Here is a 23948-nt window from a genome sequence, read left to right on the forward strand (position 1 = left end):
TTTTTCCTTGTAAAATCTTTTATTCAAATTTATTGTATATAGATAATTTTCTTTTTATGCTCAATTTTATTTTGCATTCAAATCTTTTATTTTTAGGTATTTTTTGACATAAAATTAGATAAAAAATTAATGTGATTTCACTGTTGGGCCGATTGGGCCCATGGGCCACATGGTCCATATTTGGACCGACGGACCGACCGGACCGGACCCCCCCGAAAGGGACCGACCGGACCGGTCCTTAGTGCATTTCGGTCCGGTCCAGGGTGGGAAAACCCTGGACCGAATTGGTCCGGTCCGGTCCACAAATCCTCCTGCGGACCGACCGGACCTGACCGAATTCACCCCTAGGCACTACTGACGTTGAGTATTAGAGATCCTCAAGGAGGGGCTAACTAACAAACAATAATGGATTTTTTTTTTTTATCCAGATGGTGGTTGGGGGAATGTGTAGGTATGAAGGACAGAAATATTAGCAAAGGGTACAAGAGAGCAAGGCTTAATGAGAGAATTATGGTCTCTTAACCACTTATCGATTTTATGAATGATAGTGGTAGTAGGGTTAAAAGAGTTCTCAAAATGAGATTTATTTATAGTAAGTCAATGATCCTAAAAGATAATGGGAGGAAGAAGGTGAGTGAGTAAATAGAGCTGATTAGAACCTCTAAAGGAGGACAACCAATGAGTGGCATTAATTTTTCAATTGTGATAAATTGTGTTTGTGTAGCCAAAGATAGTAGTGATATACTGCCAAACCTCTTTGGAAAGCTTACAATCGGAGAATACATGATTAGAGGTATCACCATACCCATCCGTGCAGTTATTGCATTTAGAAGGGGTTAAAGAAAATGTAAGATAGTGCTCTTTAATAAAATTTCAGGCAGATTTGAAAGAGAAGATGCCATCTTTGTTGTGCTTTCAAATACGTATATCAAATTTTTTTTTTCTTTTTTGATAGGGAAGAGATTGACCTTATTGACAATGGATTGGCCATCGAGGTTGTGGATCAAATTAAGGTCCTAACCATTTTGAGAAAAAAACATATTTGATTTGTAAAGAGGGATTAAAAATAATGAATCCTTTTTGGATAAGGGAACCATTGCTTACCCAATTGTCATGCCAAAAATTAATAGATTCATCACGAATATTCTATTGACTCTAGTTGTGAATGATGGGAAGAAATTTAAAAATAACTTTCTAGGAGTGAGAGTTGTAGGCTTTGGCTCAAATAAGATCCAAGGAGGGATCATCATTCTTGTATTTTTGGTAAAAAAAATGGGTGAGAGTTCAAGTTAATGAATCCCCTAGCCAATTTACAGTGAAGAGCATTAACAATGTCATGTAAATTTCTTATACCAAGACCACCTTCCGGTAAAGGATAGCAAATGTGATTCCAAGAAATCCAGTATTTCCTATTGTTACCATCAATGTAAGCCCAGAAGAAATTACCAAAGGCTTTGCGAATGGAATCAATGACTTTTTTGGAGGGTTGAGGATCAAAAGAATATGAATAGGAATAGAGGAGAGCACAAATTGATTAAGGTAAGTTTGCCGCCGGTAGAAAGTAGGCAACCCTTCTAGCCAGCTATATTTTTACGAATCTTGAGAAGGATAGAATCATAAATGGAGGAAGGGATTTTCCCATAGGAAATGGGAGCTCCAAGGTAAGTGGTAGGGATAATGTGTCTTCTGGATGTGGTGAATTTGTTATAAACTAGGAAGACACTTTTGGAATGGTTGATCTTTTGACCAGAGGAGTCTTTGTAAATAGTAAGAAATTTTATGAAAGTGGAAAGACTATTTTAGAACCATTGATGAAAATCAAAAGGTGATTCGTAAAAAGGATATGAGAAATGGGAGTGCAACCCCTAGGAATTGCATAAGGAGCGGCCCCTAGGAACTGCATAAGGAGCGGCATGACCTTCAGTCATAAAATGGTGAAGACCTATACTTAGAAGTTTGTCACTAAGAATAAAAAGAAGAGGGGATAATGGGTTCCCTTGTCTAAAGCCTCTACTATGAGTGAAATAACCTGAGTGAGTACCATTTAAGCAAATAGAGAAGGTAGGGTAAGAAAAAAATTTCTAAAATAAAGAGACAACGCATTCATTGAAACCAAAGGAATGGAGTACACGAGAGAGGTAAATCTAGTTGATCCTTTCAAAGGCTTTAGCCATGTCAACTTTGAGCATAACATTATTGCCTCTAATGTTTCTAGCAAGACTATGAGTAAGTTCTTAAGCCAAAGAAATACTATTAGTAATGACTCTCCCTTAGACAAAAGCACATTGGTGGGTTGAATTAAGGTTGGGTAAGAATGTGGTAAAACAAGAAGCCAGAATTTTAGAAAAAATCTAATAAGAAGCTTAGCAAAGACTAATGGGTCTAAAATCAGATAAAGTGAAGGGGTCGTCTTTCTTAGGGATTAAACAAATGAAATTGTGTTTCAAGGAATGAGGCAAAGACTCACCTCTAAAAAAAATCAGTAATTGCTTCAAAGAGGTCTGGATGGATAATAGACCAACAAGAAGTGAAAAATAAAAGAGAGGTCATCCAAACCAGGAGCTAAGTCTAAAGAGATGCTATAGATAGCTTGCTTTACTTCTTCTAACGAAGGAAGTTTGAGCATCAAAGTATTATCATCATCAGAAACCAAGTTAGGAATTAAATAAGACAAACGGATGGAAGAGTGAGTCAGAGAAACAACTAGGGCAGACTTAGGGCATATGATGAAACACAAAATTCTCATCTAATTTTATTTTATCTCATCCCATCTTATTCTCAAATATAATTCAAATACAAAATTGTCAAACTAGTCATTACAACTATTTCAAACTTTCAAATAAAAAATAAAAAATAATTCCAACTTTTTCAAATCCATAAACAAAAATAATATTATAAAACTATAGTCTTACAATACTTTAACTTTATAATATTTTTTATTCAATTTTTTTCTTTCTCCTTTTCCAAAATCTAAAAAATACTTAATCCAAATTATCTCATTACTATTCACAAATTATTTTACTACTATTTACAAAATTTCCACCTCATCTCACTCTTCAAACCTGCCTGTGGCAAGAAATCCATAGCAACTGAGTGAATAATCTCTTGCTGAGAGGAGGAAGAACCATTGGGGAGAGTAAGGGAGGTAATAGAAGTCTTTTTCCTCTTGTGAGCAACCATTTAGTGGAAGAAATTAGTATATATTTTTGTCACCCTCACATTGCCATTTAATTCTAAATTTTTTGCTTATAAAAGATTTCTTTTTGGAGCAGTTAGCCATTGTACTCTTTTTCTAAATTCTGCAAAATGATCAGATCAGAGTTTAGAGCAGAGTTTTGCAAAGAGAGTTCAGCAACTTGTATTTTATCACGTAAATCAACCAGGTTTTGAAAAACATTACCAAAAATCGAGAGATTCCAATTTTTTAAAACAACTTTCAAACGTTTTGTTTTAAAAGATGATAAGGATGATTCCAATTAAAAGAAACAAAGTCTAGAACAAAACATTACAAACATTTTGGTGCATAAAAAGAACAAAACATTTCCTTCGAGGGTCGTATTTACTGCTCGCTAGCAAGCTGGTTAATTACGCCAAGGAATCATCATCCTCCATCGATCCGAGCGAGGTTTATTTGGTACCAAAAAAAGGAAGCAACAAGGAATCTTTCAGATGCGACCAGAAGTTGACTTCTTTCAAGGGATCCAGGGCGCCTGCAACTCCGGTGGCAGTCTGAATCAGGGTGAGATAAACAGCAAAAACGGCACCCAGAGTCGAGATCCCCACCACCCAGCTGCTGAAGTAGTGCCGCACCAATCCTGCTCTCGCTTTCCCATAAGGAGAACCGAAGAAAGAGTTGGCGTCATCGACCACCATGAATAGATATGACTCATCTACATCCATATCAATCTCCTTGCAGATGTTGTTTACAAGTTTCGCAACCTCTTTGTTGCTGCCCAGAGAATGGTGAAGAACTTCATCACAATGGAGAAGTCCCACGTCCTTGGCCGAGTTAATGAGTCCGTCGAACAAAAACAAGTACGTTGTGACGTCTGGATGGCAACTGTGGTGGCATTTCTCGAATGCCACCATGTTACGAAACACAGTGCCCTTGTAATCGTCGATGTAAAGAGGAGGGATCTTCAGCACACCTTCCTCGTATGTTATGTCAAGTGGCTTGAGATGTTTTGCTCTCTGAACTTTGACGCCCGCTTGTTTTAGCTCTGTTATTGAACGGATCATGTTGGTTTGTTTCCCTCTTGCCAGTTCGACCGGGAGAGTGCTAGAGCGGAAAAGATCAAGCAAGTGCCTTGCTTCGAAGACTACTTCAGTTGCAGTAGTACTGCTCTTTGGAGGTGGTGCTTCCAAACCTCTTTGCAATAAAGGATTAAAGAAGTGAAGTGCAAGCTGTTGCACTGATGGCGGTAATTCAGCAGGAGTGCTACTTGTCATTTCAAATAATTTATTCAGAACAAAGAGAGGGAGTTGGTTTTCAAGCATGATCAGATCCCGACGAAGAGCGGGCAACATCCATCTTTTGATGAAAGGTATTGGGTGTCCACCTAGCTTGTGCTGCCATGCCTCTCTCAACAGCTCAACAACGAAGCAGCCATCAATAACCATCGTCTCGACAAATTCCTCACTTCCTAGTTTGATTTCTTCCCCATAGCAGATTCGAGCTTCTTCCTCCAGTTTCCCCATGGCATCCTTCACAAGCTCAAACTCGACTACTTCATTCTCGCGGCTTCGATCAAAGAGGCGGCGAACAAATTTCTGTTTGAGCTCTTCCATGTCTTGCAACCGCTCTACTCCATAATGGTATGGACCGATGGAGACAACGTTGGGTTCATAAGCCTTTCTTTCCACCCGACGCATATTAGCTGGGACCTTGTAAATGCAGACAGAGCTTCTTTCTTCTGGAACAACAGCTTCAAACACAGAAGCTCTAGACTTTGAGTATGGCCTTCGAAGGAAAGCACCTGGACTTGGATCTCTTGAATAATTAGCAGTTCTTTGAAGGAAATCATGACATTTTCTTCTGCTTATTTCCTGCAACAGCAGCCTTGTGAGCTTACCATTAATCCCCATAAGCAAATGATGGGGGGAGAAATAATTAAGGTGGGTGGAAGCTAGATTGATTTTTTTGTTTTTCTGAATGGATCTTAAAATTAAACCACGAAGGTATAAATCAAGCAGAGTCAATGTTGAATGTTAAGAGTCTTTTTTTAAGAGTCCAGTGAGGAACTTAAGAACGCTCTTAACTACCACCTAACGCCCATCTCTGGCTTTTGTTCTTCTATTTTTGTTCTCTCTCTCTCTACTAATACTTCATCGATTCTTGTATTTTGTTTTTATTCGTAGTTTAGACAATTCAACTTCATTGTTTTTTCTACGGAGCTTCCTTCCCTAATCTTCAAAATCTTTATGGATTGTTGACTTGAATTATATATTCTGCTTGTTTGGGTGGTGAATATGAACTCATCGATCAGTGTGCAATCGCGTTACAGTAATACAACATGAGAAGTCGTGCATGGAGAATCCATTGTATTATGCAAGTGAAACAAGAAGGATTGTATTACTAATAATTTGTTTATGGTACTGATCATATCTGGTTCTTGGATTTGGTCCAACACGTTTTTAATTTTAGCATTATTTTATCTAAAACAAAGAAAACTCGGTTGATTAGGTGAAGTCAAGGTTGCTCCTATGTGAACATGGTAACAAACTACCAAATTACTGTCAAGGATACGTTACCATAATCATCTCCTTAATATTTGGCTTGACACATTATCCTTAATTCTAGTAGTTTACTTGTACAGTTTATTCTTTCCATTTATGTACATTGTAATTAGCAATATATAAATGAATATACTCACCATAATAATGTGTGGTGATTTTGCAAACCCTTACATGGTATCAGCAGCCCTCTCGGATTAACCTCCACCGATCCACCTTGCTTCAATGGCTGCCGAAAACTCCTCACCCAACCTTCTCCCTTTCAACACCATGATTCACATGGTGACTATCAAACTATCCTCCTCAAACTATCTCCTCTGGAAAAGTCAGCTTATTCCTCTCCTTGACAGCCAAGAACTTCTCGGCCATGTGGATGGCACGCTTGTTCCTCCTCCACGTTTTGACCCTGTTGGCTCTCAGACACCAAGCATCAAGCACTTGGCGTGGAAGAACACAGACCAGCGTCTCTTAAGCCTCTTGCTCTCCTCTCTCACGGAGGAAGCCATGGCTGAAGTAGTCGGCCTCTCCACCTCACGTGAGGTCTGGTTAACTCTTGAAAACACATTCAGTCACAGATCCAAGGCTAGAGAAATTCGTCTCAAAGACGATTTGCAATTGATGAAACGTGGGACACGTTCGGTCACCGAGTATGCTCGGGCATTCAAGGCCCTTTGTGATCAACTCCATGCCATTGGACGACCGGTCGACGACACTGACAAAGCCCACTGGTTCCTCCGAGGACTAGGATCGGAGTTCACTTCTTTCTCCACAGCTCACATGGCGCAAACCCCTCTGCCCACTTTCATCGACTTAGTCTCCAAGGCCGAAAGCTTTGAGCTTTTCCAGAAATCTCTTGATTTTTCTGGACCATCCCCTGCTGCTTTCACAGCCTCAAATCGTGGCCATCAACGCTCCCATTCCAGAAATTTCAGTCGGCCACAACAGGGCCGAAATTCCTCTTCTCACCGTGGCAATGGTCGCTCGAGCAATGGGCAGGGACGCCGACCACCACGCTGCCAAATCTGTCGGCAAGAAGGACACTTTGCTGACCGGTGCAACCAGAGGTATGCACGGGGAGGAGAAGCTGTCGGCAACACAGCTCACCTAGCAGAGGCTTTCAACGCCTCCTGCTCTGTTACTGGGCTCGAGCCCAATGATTGGTACCTGGACACCGGGGCTTCGGCCCACATGACACCGGATCTCTCCACTTTGGATCATGCCAATAATTACACGGGTAAGGATAGTGTAATTGTCGGGAATGGTGCTTCCCTACAAATTACTCACACTGGTACAATCTCTCCTACCCCAACCCTTGATTTATTGGATGTTTTAGTTGTTCCCCGTCTCACAAAAAATCTTCTCTCCATTAGTAAATTAACATCTGATTTTCCTTTCTCTGTTACATTTACTAATAATCTTTTCTCTATCCAGAATCGTCAAACGGGAAGGGTGGTGGCAACCGGTAAACGAGATGGCGGCTTATATGTGCTAGAACGCGGCCACTCTGCTTTTATTTCTGTTCTTAAAAATAAGGCTCTTCATGCCTCATATGATTTATGGCATGCTCGTCTTGGGCATGTGAGCCATTCTATTATTTCTTTTTTAAATAAAAATGGCCATCTCTATCTTACCTCTTTATTGCCTTCTCCTTCATTATGTGACACATGTCAACTTGCTAAGAGTCATCGTTTGCCTTATTCTCGTAATGAACGTCGCTCATCTCATGTATTAGATCTTATTCATTGCGATATTTGGGGTCCCTCCCCCGTCAAGTCAAATTTGGGATTTATTTATTATGTGATCTTTATTGATGATTATTCCCGGTTTACTTGGCTATATCCTTTGAAATTAAAATCTGAATTTTATGACGTTTTCATTCACTTTCAAAAATTTGTGGAAAACCAACATTCCACTCGCATCAAGATTTTTCAAAGTGATGGTGGTGCTGAGTTTACAAGCAATCGCTTCAAAGCACACCTTCGCACCTCGGGTATCCATCATCAACTTTCTTGCCCCTATACACCTGCTCAAAATGGTCGTGCCGAAAGAAAACACCGACATGTGACTGAAACAGGCCTGGCCCTCCTTTTCCATTCCCATCTTTCTCCTCGTTTTTGGGTTGACGCTTTCAGCACTGCCGCCTACATCATCAACCGCTTGCCCACACCGCTTCTTGGAGGTATGTCTCCCTTTGAGCTTCTCTATGGTTCCTTGCCTAATTATGAGAATTTTCATCCTTTTGGTTGTCGTGTTTATCCTTGTCTGCGTGATTATATGTCTCATAAATTTTCCCCTCGCAGCCTACCTTGCATATTTCTGGGCTATAGCCCTTCTCATAAAGGTTTTCGATGTCTTGATCCCACTACCTCCAGGCTTTATATCACTCGTCATGCTCAATTTGATGAAAACCACTTTCCTTCCAAAGATACCTCTCCAGGCCAGCCCTCTTCCTCTCTCCCTTTTTCGAATTTCCTTGAACCAAGCATGCCTTCTACTGATCCACCTCCATTGTCTCCTTTGCATCCATTCCCGCCTATTACTCCATCCAGATCTAACCCGTGTGTTATTTGTACTGATCCCGTGGACGAGTCTTTGCAGGTTACTGACTCTCTTGCAGGTCCCTCTTCTCCACCTCCGGAGTCTCAATCCCCTCCTATTTCTGATGCTGCTCCTCCTCCAGCTCCTCCGTTGGGTTCTCATCCGATGGTCACTCGTGCTAAAGCGGGCATTTTCAAGACCCGTCATCCGGCGAATCTCAGTGTTTTAGGCTCCTCTGGACTTCTCTCTGCTCTCCTTGCCTCCACTGAGCCCAAAGGATTCAAGTCTGCTGCTAAGAATCCTGCCTGGCTCGCTGCTATGGATGAAGAAGTTCAAGCTCTGCAACATAATCGGACCTGGATTTTAGTCCCTCGCCCCGCCAACACCAATATTGTCGGCTCCAAATGGGTGTTTCGGACCAAATATTTGCCTGATGGATCCATTGAACGCCTCAAGGCTCGTCTTGTGGCCAAAGGCTATACTCAGGTACCTGGTCTTGATTACACTGACACTTTCAGTCCTGTTATTAAGGCTACTACTGTTCGTGTTGTGCTCTCTCTTGCTGTCACCAACAGATGGCCTCTCCGCCAACTTGATGTCAAAAATGCCTTCCTCAACGGCACTCTTACTGAAAATGTCTATATGGAACAGCCCCCTGGATACATTGATCCCCGGTATCCGACTCATGTTTGTCAGTTGAAGAAAGCTCTTTATGGCCTTAAACAAGCCCCTCGTGCCTGGTTTCAGCGCTTCAGTTCCTTTCTTCTCACCCTTGGGTTTTCTTGCAGCCGTGCCGACACCTCTCTTTTTGTCTTTCATCAGTCCTCTGCTACTATTTATCTGCTCTTATATGTTGATGATATCATTATTACTGGCAACAACTCTTCTCTTCTTGACAGCTTTGCTTGCAAGCTCAATTCAGAGTTTGCCACAAAAGACTTGGGCTCTCTTAACTATTTTCTTGGTTTGGAAGCCACTTCCACTAGTGATGGTCTCTTTATCAGTCAGCTGAAATATGCCCGGGATATTCTGACTTGCGCCCAGTTACTTGACAGCAAGCCTGTTCACACTCCTATGGTTGTCTCTCAGCCTCTGGCTAGCGATGGCACTGCTTTCTCCGACCCTACTCTCTACAGATCTCTAGTCGGTGCCCTCCAGTACTTAACCATCACTCGCCCTGACATTGCTCATGCTGTTAACTCTGTTAGTCAGTTTCTGCATGCTCCTACTACTGATCACTTTCTTGCAGTCAAGCGCATCTTACGTTATGTTAAGGGCACCCTTCACTTTGGGCTTACTTTTCGCCCTTCTCCTGCTTCTGGTGCTCTTGTTGCTTACTCAGACGCTGACTGGGCCGGTTGTCCTGATACTCGTCGTTCCACTTCTGGTTACTCTATTTATCTTGGCGATAATTTAGTTTCTTGGAGTGCTAAGAAGCAACCCACGGTTTCTCGTTCCAGTTGTGAATCTGAATATCGTGCTCTTGCCACTACTGCGGCTGAACTTCTTTGGCTCACTCATCTCCTTCATGATCTCAAGGTTCCCATTACTCACCCGCCTCTTCTCTTATGTGACAACAAGAGTGCCATCTTCTTGAGCTCCAACCCCGTTTTTCACAAACGGGCCAAGCATGTTGAGTTAGATTATCACTTTCTTCGGGAACTTGTTATTGCTGGCAAACTTCGCACTCAATATGTGCCCTCTCATCTTCAGGTGGCTGACCTCTTCACCAAGAGTGTTTCTAGACCTCTCTTTGAATTTTTTCGTACCAAGCTTCATGTCTGTTCCAATCCGACGCTCAGCTTGCGGGGGGGTGTCAAGGATACGTTACCATAATCATCTCCTTAATATTTGGCTTGACACATTATCCTTAATTCTAGTAGTTTACTTGTACAGTTTATTCTTTCCATTTATGTACATTGTAATTACCAATATATAAATGAATATACTCACCATAATAATGTGTGGTGATTTTGCAAACCCTTACAATTACCAATCGTGTTCATGTTGAGTTCGGGCAACACGTACAACTTGGCCTGTTGATTAATTCTAGCAAGACCTGCGTGCGAGCTAGCTGGATATTTTATACGTGCGATGGTATTAATTAATAAGCTCGGTAATTAAGTCAGCACCATCATAGCCAGCCAGCAAGTGAAAGTGAGCGATAGACTTCTTCAAACTTCAAATCCGCAACTTATTCACATTAATTTCGTCAAAGTCATATTTAAAATTTGATTGGAAAGTATATATTTTTTATAAATTCAAAACATTCTTAGCCATATCACCGTATTAGATTAGTTATTAGATTAATTAAAATAATAATATAATATTATTTTTTTAATAATAATATTTTTAATTTTTTTATATTTTATAATTACACTGTTTATATGTTAATTAATCATTTAATTTGATACTTAAATTATTATTTTCTAACTAATTATATTGAATAAACTATTACTTTTGAAGATGAATAGTGAATCTTTAATTATATATGAAGAACATTTACATTTATTGTAGCTCATATCTCAAGTCTCTACCATTTGGCTATTTCAATATGGATGATTTCATTTATATTTCTTCAAATTTTAAAGATATACTGACTAAGCTAATATCAGTGTTTTTAAGTGCAATTTAAATAATGAGTTGAGATAAGATGGGTTGAAATAAAAGTTAAAAATTAAATAAAATATTATTAGAATATTATTTTAAAATTTTAAAAATTAAATTATTTATTATATTTTATATTAAAATTTTAAAAGGTTATAATAATAAAATAAGATAAATGAAACTTTCGCTATTTAGCTTGCTAAGTGATTTACGAGGAAAGAAAGAAGTGGCATTGCTTGTGACTTGTGTGCGGAAACATGTGAAAAGTTTCGCTAAGTCAGCCGTGCAGTTGTGCGCCATGTGAACATACGTACGCGTTTGCAGGTCATACGTACGTGTTTTCATTTTCTAGATTGATCATTGCAGGCTGCAGCGTCCGAGATCACTCCAAGCTACCTCCTCATTATTTATTATTATTTATAATTTTTTTTATCATTTATTATTTTTTATTATTATTTATAAATCATTTAAAATCACCTCAATATTTACACGTAATCTAAAATTAATCAAAATCAGTTTGAATTGGAGTAGCCATACCACCGTTATAAATACCATATTAATACCGGCCGTTGGCCCGATATAAATATTATACTTGTTTTGTACCGGTCTACGTATTAGCCCGTACCAACCTGTATTTTAGATTTTATTTATTTTTTAATTTTTTTAAATTGCAAGCTCATTTTTTTACCTCCAATTCAAACCCGCCTATTTATAATTAATATATATAATTTATTTATATATAGATTATTATTTTATAATATAATTTGTATATATAATTTATTCATATATCGATTATTTTGAAATAGTACACGAAATAGTATTAGTATTGAAATATTTTATTTTAATGCCTTAACCAGTATGATATCTGGTATGGTATTCGAAACCTTGAGCCATTCCATTTGGTTTCGGACAATGACAGTAGAATGAGAGTTCCAACGGATCATTGTAATTGTAATTTTTTTTCCTTTTAAATAGTTTTTTAAACATCTTCAAATATTAAAAAAATATATAAATTTAATAATATTCACTTCTTTAACTAATAAAAAAAATTATCATTGGTACAAATCATTGGTCCAATTAATTTGTTCCAAAAGAATTTTCCTTTGATTTTTGACTTTTACAAAAAGTGAGTCGATAAATCTGTAGTAAGAGTATCTCTAATGGATTTTTCATCTTATTTTTTAAAATACATCATCAAAATATATTTTTTCTATTTTACATATTGACTTTTACAATATATTATACATCAACTTATCTATTTTTTTCATATCATTTAAATATTATACTTTTTAATATATTTTATTCATTTCAAATAAAGTAAAAAGTAAAAAATAAAGAAAGAAATGAATAAAAAGTAAAAAGTAGAAAATAAAGAAAGAAATGAATAAAAAGTAAAAAGTAGAAAGAGAAATGAATTAAAAATTTATACAAATGTAAACAATATTTTATAAATGTGGAAGAGGTACTGTAGCAAACTGTATATTAGAAATAAAATACATAATCCAATGGATGTATCTTTTGAGCACAACCCTTTATATTTTAAAGAAACATCTATTTTACAATAGCCATTGGGAGTGCTCTACAGTGCTTATGCATTCTTTTTTTATAACATTATGTTCTCTCTATGCACAGTATAATTTTTATATAATTTATTATTATTGATTATATAAAATCAATAATAATATATATTATCAATTAATAATAAATCATAAATTATGTAATAATTTATGTCATTATATATAAATAGTTAATACATTATATATTCATACATACTCTACTATTTACACTTAATTAAAATAACTAAGTAATTTTTTAAGTATTTAAGTTGCAAGCAAGTATGAATAATCTATGTACAATAAAATTATTTAATATTCATTAACCATATTTAAAATGTATGACATTATTAGTAACTATGCATACTAAATAATAAAGTCTAAGTTAGTAAATAGTAACTATCAATACCATAAATATAGTTATAGTAAAATATATTTTTTTAATAAGTTAGTTACATAATTTATATTAATAATTTACTTAATTTTAAAAAAATTAATAATTTTAAAAAAATTATTAATTTATTTAAAAAAATTTGTAAAAAATAATTAAGTCGGATTATACCGATAGCTACCAATCCTGTCCGGTCTCACAGAATGTTCAGTCCGGTCCTGTTACTTTGTTATTATAAATAGATAGATGACAAACTAACATGCGATTAACTTTGAAGTGAAATGGGCAAAAAGTAAGAAGTGATATATTATGTAAAATTTGCCGAACAGGATTGAGAATCCAATGCTAATAATAATCGCACTTTTTTTTTTTTTTTAAACCACATTTTACAATATAACAAAGAGAGTAGAATGCATTTTCTTGGGGAAGAAAGAAGGAAAGGCAACTGAAAATATCTGCCTAACTTAATTAATAATCAGGCGTACAGATTACTTCATTGCATTGATAATTTTATCTTAATTAATATTTGCAAATGAATGACCCATTGGATTAGGAAAAAAAAAAAAAAAAGAATGACCCATTGATCCCTCCATTGGATTAGGAAAAAAAAGAAGAAGAAGAATGACCCATTGATCCCTCCATGCTTTGACCTCTTCCTACTGATCTGTTAATGGAGTTAGCCTAATCAATTACTAACTAGGAAATGCACAAACAAGGAATTAGAACCTATAGATAAATTTCATGTTTTCAAGCCCCAGCCTCCAAGTTTTAAAGCAGATAACTCTTCAAAAGTGTTAGTACCCATACCAAGATAGCAAGAAAAATCAATAACAAAAGAGTAATCATGGGACCGAAGAACTCTTCACAACTAGCAGACCTTGGGTTATCTTTAGAGGTACCCTTAATGTTTAGCTTAAAAAATCCTCGAAGAGGGGCTAACCAACCAACAAAGATGGGATTTTTTATTCAGATGGTGGTTGGGGAATGTGAAGGTGATGAAGGATAGAAATATTAGTAGAGAGTACAAGAGAATAAGACTTAATGAGACAATTAAGGTTTCTTAACTACTTATTGATTTTATGAATGATAGTTGCAACAGGGGTAAAAAAGTCCTCAAAACAAGATTTATTTCTAGCAAGCCAAAGTTTCCAAAAGATAAAGGATGGATGGAGGTGAGCGACTAAATGAAGTGATCAGAACATCTAAAGGAGGACCGCTAATGAGGACATTAAGTTTCCAACTGTGATAGATTGTGTTTCTATAGTTAAAGATTGTAGTGAAATGGTGCCAAACCTCTTTAGAAAGTTTACAATTAGAGAAGACATGATAAGAGGTTTCACCATAGACATCCATGTAGTTGTTGCATTTAGAAGCCATATGGATCCCACAATATTGGATCTTGTCATAAAAAGGAATGCCATTGAACCATAATTTCGAAAAGAAGAACAGAAATCTTAATAGGGAGGACTTTATTCCAAATGAAGGGGCTAAAGAAAATGAATGATAATGCTCTCTAAGGAAATTCTAGGTAGGTTTGGAGGAGAAGATGCCATCTCTGTTGTGCTACCAAATACGGATATTAGGGCCCTTTTATTTATTTATTTTTTTTATTTTTTATAAGCAAGAGACTGACCTCACTGACAAGGGGCTGGCCATTGAAGTTGTGTATCAAATTAAGGTTTTAACCATTTTGAGAACAAACATCATTGATTTATAAAGAGGGGTTAGAAATCATGAAACATTTTTAGATAAGAGAACCATTGCCTGCCCAATTGTCATGCCAGAAATTAATAGAGCCATCATGAATATTACATTGACACTCATTGTAAATGATGAGAAGAAATTTGCAAATGACTTTTTAGGAGTGAGAGTGGTAGGCTTTGGCTGAAATAAGATCCAATGAGGGACCATCATTCATGTATTTTTGGTAAAGAAAGGTAGCTCAATGAGAGTTCGAGTTAACAGATCTCCAAGCCAATTTACAGTAAAGAGCATCAACAAGGTCGTGTAAATTTCTAATACTAAGACCACCTTCCGTTAAAGGATGATATATGTGATTCCAAGAAATCCAATTATTCTTACTGTTACCATCAATGTCACCCTAGAAGAAATTAGCAAAGGCCTTGTGAATCGAATCAATGACTTTTTTGGGAGGATTGAGACCAAAAGGACATTCATTGGAATAGAGGAGAGCACAAGTTTGATTATGGTAAGTTTGTCCTTGTAGAAAGTAGGCGACCCTTCCGGCCATCTATCTTTTTACAAATCTTGAGAAGGATAGAATCATAAGCGGAAGAAGGAATTTCCCCATAGGAAAGGGGAGCACCAATTCCTTAATTAAAACTAGTAGCAAAAGTAATAATGTGCCTTCAGGACGTGTTGACTTTGTTATGAACTAAGAAGACACTTTTGAAATGGTTGATCTTTTGACTAGAGGATTCTTAATAAATAGTAAGGAATTTTATAAGGGTGGAAAGACTATTTTTGGAATTATTGGTGAAAAAAAAAAAGATCATCAGCAAAAAAGATATGCGAAATGGGAGTGCAACCCCTAGGGACTGCATAAGGAGCGACATGACCTTTAGTTATAAGATGGTGAAGACCTTTACTTAGGGTTCTTGACTAAGAATAAAAAGAAGAGGGGATAATGAGTCCCCTTGTCTAAGATCTCTACTAGAAATGAAATAACTTGAGTGAGTACCATTTAAGCAAACAAAGAAGGCAGGGTAAGATAAAAAAATATTTTTGAAATAAAGAGACAACGCATTCATTAAAATCAAAGGAACGGAGTACAGGGAAGAGGTAAGTCCAGTTGACCATGTTAAAGGCTTTGGTTATGTCAAATTTGAGCATCACATTATTGCCTTTGATGTTTCTAGCAAGACTATGAGTAAATTCTTGAGCCAATAATATCAATAATGACTCTCCCTTTGACAAAAGCACCTTAGTGGGTGGAAATAAGCTTGGGTAAGAAGGTGGCAAGATGAGAAGTCAGAATTTTTTTTAAAAAAATCTTATAATACACTTGGGAAAGACTGATGGTCTAAAATCATAGAAAGTGGAGGGATCATCTTTCTTTAAGGATTAAACAAATGAAAGTGTGTTTCAAGGAATGAGGCAAAGGCTCACCTCTGAAAAAGATTAGTAATCGCTTCAAAGAGGCATGGCTGGATAATAGACCAACAAGAGGTGTAAAAAGAAGCATAGAAGCCATCCGGACCTGGAGCTGAGTCTAAAGTGTAACAGCCAGCTAGAAATTCAATTGTGAAATTTCTATTAACTTTAGGAACCTCGTGAAGACCCCATAAGTTTTCACGAATCCATTAATCGTATAGGTTTGTGTCTAACTACATAGTTAGTATTTTTATTTACTATGGTATCAGAAGTGTGTTTTTGATTATTGGAGATAGTTAGAAGTGTCAAAATGTATTATGGTTTGTGCCATTAGACTCGGAGGGTTATTTAAGGTCTTATGACGCAATAATATTTTTTCATATTTTCGGACAAAACGTCTGTTCAAAACTATAGATATTATTGGATAAAAATATCTTAAGCTAATTTTGTGGATATTATTGGATAAAAATATTTTAAGCTAATTTCGTGGATATTATTGGGTAAAAATATCTTAAATTGATTTTTGTATATATTATTAAGTAAGAGAGTCCTACACTCCACTCTCACTCCTGGTAAGAGAGTCCTACACTTAACTCTCACTTCGGGTAAGAGAGTCATACACTTAACTCTCACTCCAGCCTCATCTCTTCCATATCTCATCCATAAGTATCTCCAGCCACCCCTCCCAACGAAATTATTTTCATTTATACTTTCCACTAAAAGAATATCAAACACTCTCTTTCGGACAGTTTTTAGGAGTTCTTTTGCACGCCCATTTAGAAGATTTTTTAAGTATTTTATCATAAAATATCCTTCATATAAGTTGTTCCTTTTTTAGTCTAGTTTACGTGGATATCTTATTTGTCCCATTTGAAGATCATTTGGTTAGTCAAATATTATGTAAACTATAGAAAGGTCATTCTGGAAGATAAACTGGAGAATATGTTATAGTTTGGAATTTTTGACCAAGCTAATGGATAGATATTGGTCCGAAATTTTTATGGAGTATTGTTAACATGTATATATGACTATTGGTTGAGGATTTTTGCATGATTAAAGTTTTTGATGAAAGATTTTCTTAGATTTAGAAACTTAGAAACTGGAAGAGGAAAAATAGTTTCTGTTTTGAGAAAGTTTAACTCTTTGGTAGTCTAAACCTATTCCAATGACTTTGATAATTTTATTGGAGGATCATAAGCATCTTATATACATGTTATATTATTATTTTAAAGATATTTGATATTAGTTTCAAAGATATGAAATTTTATGCAAAGAGATATTCAGATAAGCCAAAGTGTGGATGTTCTTGGCTAAATTTATGTTTTGATTAATTTTTAATCATGCGATCTTGAATTAGAAGCTTATATATATTTTAGAATATCTTTTTAAACCATGTGATGGTTTGGTTTGAGGATCACATCTTTATAAGTTATAGATCAAAAGGTTAATCAAAACAAGTTAGAAACAAAAATCAATGGAAATAGCATATGAGAATTTCGGTCCTATGGAGTTTTAATAGTTGTGATTAGTTTTAAATTTTTCTAAATTGATATTTGAGTTAAGGATAAAATTTACATGAGACATGTAAATTTTGGAGTTAATATGAAAATCCTTAAGTTATGGGTAAAACGGTCATTTTCCTATATGTAGAGAGTAAAATAGAAATTTTACTCTTTAAGTTAGTATTTTTCATATTTCAAGTTATTAGTAATTCAGTGCTAACTTTTAGAATCACTAATTACAGTTTCTCGTGATCGCGCTTGAGGTTTTATAAGAAACGCGGAAATCGAAGTAAGTTAGCTTTTAACTTACTAGCAGTCTACTGTGTATGTGTGCTAAGTAAAGGAACTACAGTGTATGTATGTGTGTTATCATATATGTCATGACATGCCAAGTTATCACGTAATTGTCTATTATACAGAATTTATTCCGTCATCAATTTTTATTTGTTACATAATATATTCTGTCATGTATTACTGTACCTTACAAGTACGTCATGCTAAGTATGCCATCTATTACATGTATGTCAAGTTATGTAATATTCACTGTTGCAAGTATGTCATGTTAAATATGTTGTCTATTATATGTTATGTCATGTTACGAAATGTTTTTATCTCAAGTTGGTTATGTATTTCAAGTTATGTTCAAGTCACGTTATGTTATGTCAGGAATTTAGTCCTTTCGTATTCCAGTCACGTTTCATCTTGAGTACATTCAGTTTCGTGGGGTCCACAACATCTGTGGCACACGAAATATGAGGTCACAACAATTGTGACGCATACACTACGTGAAACACAACAATTGTGATGTGTAGAATACATGGAGCCACAACAACTGTGGAGTATGTATTTACACGTAGAATACATGGGGCCACAACAACTGTGGAGTATGTATTTAACTGCATTGTGATGTGTATAATACATGGGGCCACAACAACTGTGGAGTATGTATTTTTCATATTAAGTCAAGTTTGTGTAGAATACATGGGGTCACAATAACTGTGGAGTATGTATTTTTCATGTTAAGTCAAGTTTGTGTAGAATACATGGGGCCACAACAAATGTGGAGTATGTATTTACACGTAGAATACATGGGACCACAACAACTGTGGAGTATGTATTTTTCATGTTAAGTCAAGTTTGTGTAGAATACATGGGGCCACAACAACTATGGAGTATGTATTTACACGTAGAATACATGAGGCCACAACAACTGTGGAGTATGTATTTTTCATGTTAAGTCAAGTTTCAGAACAAGTTCATGATAAGTTAAGTTTTATATCATGTTCATGTTAATTCAAATTTCAGAGCAAGTTTATGCTAAGTCAAGTTTCAGATCAAGTTCATATCAAGTCAAATTCAGTTCATGTTTCAATTTAAGTTATGTCAATTATGTTATGTTGTACGCCAAGTTATTCTTTAATTACTTATGAATTTGATTATGCATTTATGCTTTTACTGTGGCGCCCCCAAATCCCCACGCCCGAACACGGGGAAATTGAGACGTCCGGATGGTGACCCGGGTGGTCACCATCCCATTGACGGGTGCCGAGTGTGTGCAAGGCAACAGATGTGTACAGAGAAACACGCAGCGGATAACGAAAGTCATAACTAAGTACCAGAATTTTCTTAACGTAATACAAGCTGTTTAAAACATACATAAATAAAATATTACAAACACAAATACAGTTTTAAACAAATATAAAAGATAGCATCAGCAACCCGGCGGAGCCGCATCCTCGGGCTCAGCCTCCTCCTCTTCGTCCTCTAACTCTGCACCAAAAGCTACGGAACCACGAATGGTACCGCAGGTAAGTAAAACCCAAACACTACCAGATAAAAACACATAAAACTCAAACAAGATGCATGAACCATGTCCAATGCACAAAGCCCATAAAACCCAAGTTTTCCACACACGCCAAAACCCATTTGGCCCAAAAGCATATCCTTTCTGAAAAACACGCCAAAAGTCACATTTGGCCGCCAAAAGTCCATTTGGCCCAATATCTCGCCAGAAGTCCATCTGGCCCAATATCTCGCCAGAAGTCCATCCGGCCCACGCCAAAAGTCCCATTTGGCCTCATAAACCATTATCCAATTTTAACCGTATGCACCATGACCTCCCCTAGGGGTCATCCGCACACCCTGGTTCCAGTGTCACACCGTAGAGTACCACCACGCATGTGACACCTAACGAGCGATGCCCAGTTCCGCGCCCCGCGCGTGCGTAGCCAAGCATCCTCTAGCCCTCGCCAGCGAAGGGCCACGGAGTCGGTGAGTAGGGCGATGCCCGGTTCCGCGCCCGGCGCGTTCGTAGCCAAGCATCCCCAAGCTCCGCTCCCGTCATCTCTCTCGACAACTCAGGGGACATCACTCAGTTTATTCCGTTCCCGAGTGACCAGAGGAGCTCCACCGAGATAATAACCCATCCCGGCTTGGGCTCGTGATACACACGCACCCGTAAAACCACTCACGCCAATACATAGGCTTTTCACGTAAATCCACAAACACACGTGCATGCACCATGAAATGCCACAACAATGCATACAACATAATCAAACAACATAAAACAATTAAACAGACAACTCCGTCCTCCATCCATCCAACCCCCGAAACTCCTCGGACTCAGTCCGGAATCAACAACCAACAACAGTAAATAATTGAATGAGCAATATATATTAAAATCTGAAAATAGGGTTTGGAAAATACTTACAGCGCTATACGGCAATTTTAGAAAACAAGCGGCGTTGCAAACGGCGGAAAAACAGCAACGTCACAGTGAAAATTCACTGTGGCCATGGGTCTGAAAAACCCACTTTTGAACGGGGACAAACTAGGACACGAGATTGATAGGGAATGGTCTAGGGATGGTTGTGAAGCTATTGGAAGTGATGAACGGCCGTGGGTGGCGGCAGAATGGCCGGATTACCCAAAACGGAAACTAAGCTTGTAGGAGCTGTTCCGGTGGTCGTTGGAGGCCGGAAATGGGTGGGTTAGGACGGAAAGGAGTCGGTGATGAAGTGGTGAAGAAATGGTGGCCGGAGGTGGAGCGACGGCGGCGGATCGGAGCAAAATCCGTGCGCCCTTCTTGGAGCTTTTCCGGCCAAACGGCCGGCCGGTTGGGGGTGGGTTTTGGAGGGGTGGTGCACCGGAGGGAGAGGAAGAGAATGGGACCGGTGGGAGGCCGAACGGTGGCCGGACGGCGGCGGTAGGGTAGAGAGAAGGTGACGCCGGTGTGAGGGAGAGGGAGGAGAGAGAGAGAGAGAGAGAGAGCACGGGGGGGTTCGGTCGAGCGGGAGAAGAAGGAAAGAAAGAAAGAAAAAAAAAAAGAAAAAAGAAAAAGAAGAAAAGAAAAAAGAAAGGAAAAAGAAAAAAGGAAAAAGAGGAAAAAAGGAAAAAGATGTGAAAAGAGATGAGGTCCAATCCTCACTCCGGGAAAACGAACAAACCGCCGAAAAAGATTAAAACTACAAAACAACTTAAAGAAATAAAACATAACATCAAATAAATTAAATTAAATTAAAAACCAATTTTAAAACGCAAATAAATCAAAAGAAATAACTGATATATTAATTAAAATAAAAACAACCATTTAAGCGAAAATACACTTAAAAGCGGGTCATCACATCCTCCCCTCCTTAAAAACAATTTCGTCCTCGAAATTGCAAATCAACCACCAACTTAAAGCAAGCCACATAAACGCTCATAATCTAACTGAGATCAAGATTAAAATACATACCTTCATCATTCGAACAGATACGGGTACTGCTCCCTCATGTCCGCTGCTCGCTCCCAAGAGAAGTCTTGAGCTAACGGATCTCCCCAAGCCACTTTAACTAAAGGTATCGTCTTGGACCTCAACTGTTGCTCCTTCCAATCCAAAATCTGCGACGGAACAACTTCATAAGTGAGATCCGGTTGCAACTGAATACCTGCTGGGTCGACGAAACGTGGCTCTTGCTGCCCAAAGCTCTTCTTCAGGGATGATACGTGGAAGACATCATGAACATCCCCGAAATAATCTGGCAAAGGAACTCTGTAGGCGACGGACCCTACTCTCTCCAGAATCTGAAAAGGGCCGACGTACCTCGGATCTAGTTTCCTTTTCTTACCAAAACGCTTAACACCTCTCATGGGAGAGACTTTAAGATAAACTCAATCACCAACTTCAAATGACAATTCTCTCCTCCTGGTATCAGCGTAGCTTTTCTGGCGACTCTGAGCTGCCGCCATTTTATCTCTAATGATCCGGACTTGGCTTTGCATTTCCTGAATTATTTCGGGTCCAATTACCCTACTCTCCCCAACTTCATCCCAACACAAGGGTGACCTACACTTTCTCCCATAAAGAGCTTCATAGGGAGCCATCTGAATGGTCGCATGGTAGCTGTTATTGTAGGCAAACTCAATGAGCGGCAAGTGATTTTCCCAACTTCCTTGGAATTCCAGGGCACATGCTCTCAGCATGTCTTCCAGGGTCTGTATGATGCGCTCTGACTGGCCGTCTGTCTGCGGGTGATAAGCAGTGCTGAACTTCAACTTAGTACCCAAAGCTGCCTGCAAACTCTTCCAGAACTGCGATGTGAACCTCGGGTCTCGATCCGACACTATACTCTTTGGTATGCCATGTAGCCGCACTATCTCCTTGACATACAAACGGGTCAACTTACCCAAAGAGTCGGTGTTGTTAACAGGCAGAAAATGAGCACTCTTCATTAACCGGTCCACGATCACCCAAACAGAGTTCTTCCCACTAGGCGTTCTCAGCAAACCCACTACGAAGTCCATCATGATGTCATCCCACTTCCACTCAGGAATAGGGAGGGGTTGGAGCATGCCTGCAGGTCTCTGATGCTCGGCCTTTACCTGACGACACGTGTGGCATTTCTCCACATATAAGGCAACGTCCTTCTTCATTCCATCCCACCAGTAATTTTTCTTCAAGTCACGATACATCTTTGTACTGCCGGGATGAACTGAATACGGGGCCGCATGAGCTTCCGCCATGATTCGTTCTTTGAAATCTGAGTCCTTCGGGACCACTCTGCGATCTCGGAACCGAAGTACCCCATCACTATCCATGCTATAGTGCAACGGCCCTCGAGATTTTCGGACTCTTTTCCTGATGTTCAGCAGCTTCGGATCCTTTCTTTGGAGAGCCTTCAATTCTTCAAAATCAGTTACCCGAATATCAAGAACTGAAGACAAAATCTCCACTTGCTGCGAACTCTCTATAAGGAGCCTTCTCATCCCACAAAGCAACGATTCCAATTCTGACGGTTCGGCTTCATCCTCTAAATGTGACTTCCGGCTCAAAGCATCAGCAACTATATTAGCCTTCCCCGGGTGGTACTTGATCTCACACTGATAGTCACTGATTAGCTCCAGCCATCGCCTCTGCCTCATATTTAGATTTTTCTGGGAAAACAAATGCTTCAAGCTCTTATGATCAGTAAATACCTCACAAGCTTCCCCATACAAGAAATGCCGCCAGATCTTGAGTGCAAAAACAATCGCAGCCAATTCTAGATCATGCGTCGGATAATTCTTCTCATGGTCCTTAAACTGACGAGATGCATAGGCTACAACCCGTCCTTCCTGCATAAGGACACAACCCAAACCGAACTTAGACGCATCACTGAAGACTACGAATGGCTTATGCGGTTCTCGGAGTGCTAACACTGGTGCCGTCGTCAACCTGTTCTTCAATTCCTGGAAGCTTCTTTCACATTTCTCTGACCAAACAAATTCTGTATTCTTCCGAGTCAAAGTTGTGAGAGGTCCGGATAGGCGAGCAAAACCCTCTACAAATCTTCGGTAGTAACCGGCGAGCCCCAAGAAACTCCTAATCTCGCGCACTGTAGTTGGGCGTGGCCATGACAAAATGGCTTCTACCTTACTAGGATCAACTGCCACTCCACTCCGGGAAATTACATGCCCAAGAAATTTAACTTCTTCCAACCAGAACTCACACTTGCTGAGCTTGGCGTATAGCTGGTGTTCTCTCAATCTCTTTAGTACCAGGCTAAGATGATACACATGTTCTTCAACATCTCTGGAATAAATCAGTATATCATCGATAAATACTACCACAAAGGAATCCAGGTAAGGTTGAAACACCCTATTCATCAAATTCATGAACGTTGCAGGGGCATTAGCTAACCCAAATGGCATCACCTTAAATTCATAATGCCCATACCTCGACCTGAAAGCAGTTTTAGGCACATCCTGGTCTCTGATTCTCAGCTGGTAGTATCCCGACCTCAGATCAATCTTAGAGAACACGGCTGCTCCTTGAAGTTGGTCAAACAAATCATCAATCCGCGGAAGAGGGTATTTATTCTTGATGGTCACCTTGTTCAATTCCCGATAGTCAATGCACATACGGAGGGTTCCATCTTTCTTCTTAACAAATAAAACTGGTGCACCCCACGGCGACGTACTAGGCTGAATAAATCCCTTCTCTACCAGTTCTTGCAACTGAGTCTTCAACTCTTTCAATTCAGCCGGTGC

The 23948-nt window shown here is 38.5% G+C and overlaps 1 protein-coding gene across 1 annotated transcript in view; it reads right to left on the bottom strand.

The window, feature by feature from the left end:
• Positions 1 to 3500: 3500 nt before the first annotated feature.
• Positions 3501 to 23948, bottom strand: part of LOC122277754 (UPF0481 protein At3g47200-like) — a 28136-nt gene continuing 7688 nt past the window's right edge. Inside the window, exon 2 of the mRNA XM_043087884.1 lies at positions 3501 to 5059. Coding sequence (XP_042943818.1) covers positions 3628 to 5059 — 1432 coding nt within the window. The 3' untranslated portion in view covers positions 3501 to 3627. The remainder of the gene's footprint in view (positions 5060 to 23948) is intronic.

The sequence above is a fragment of the Carya illinoinensis genome, chromosome 9 (assembly GCF_018687715.1).
Source record: "Carya illinoinensis cultivar Pawnee chromosome 9, C.illinoinensisPawnee_v1, whole genome shotgun sequence".
In the NCBI taxonomy this organism is placed as follows: Eukaryota; Viridiplantae; Streptophyta; class Magnoliopsida; order Fagales; family Juglandaceae; genus Carya; species Carya illinoinensis.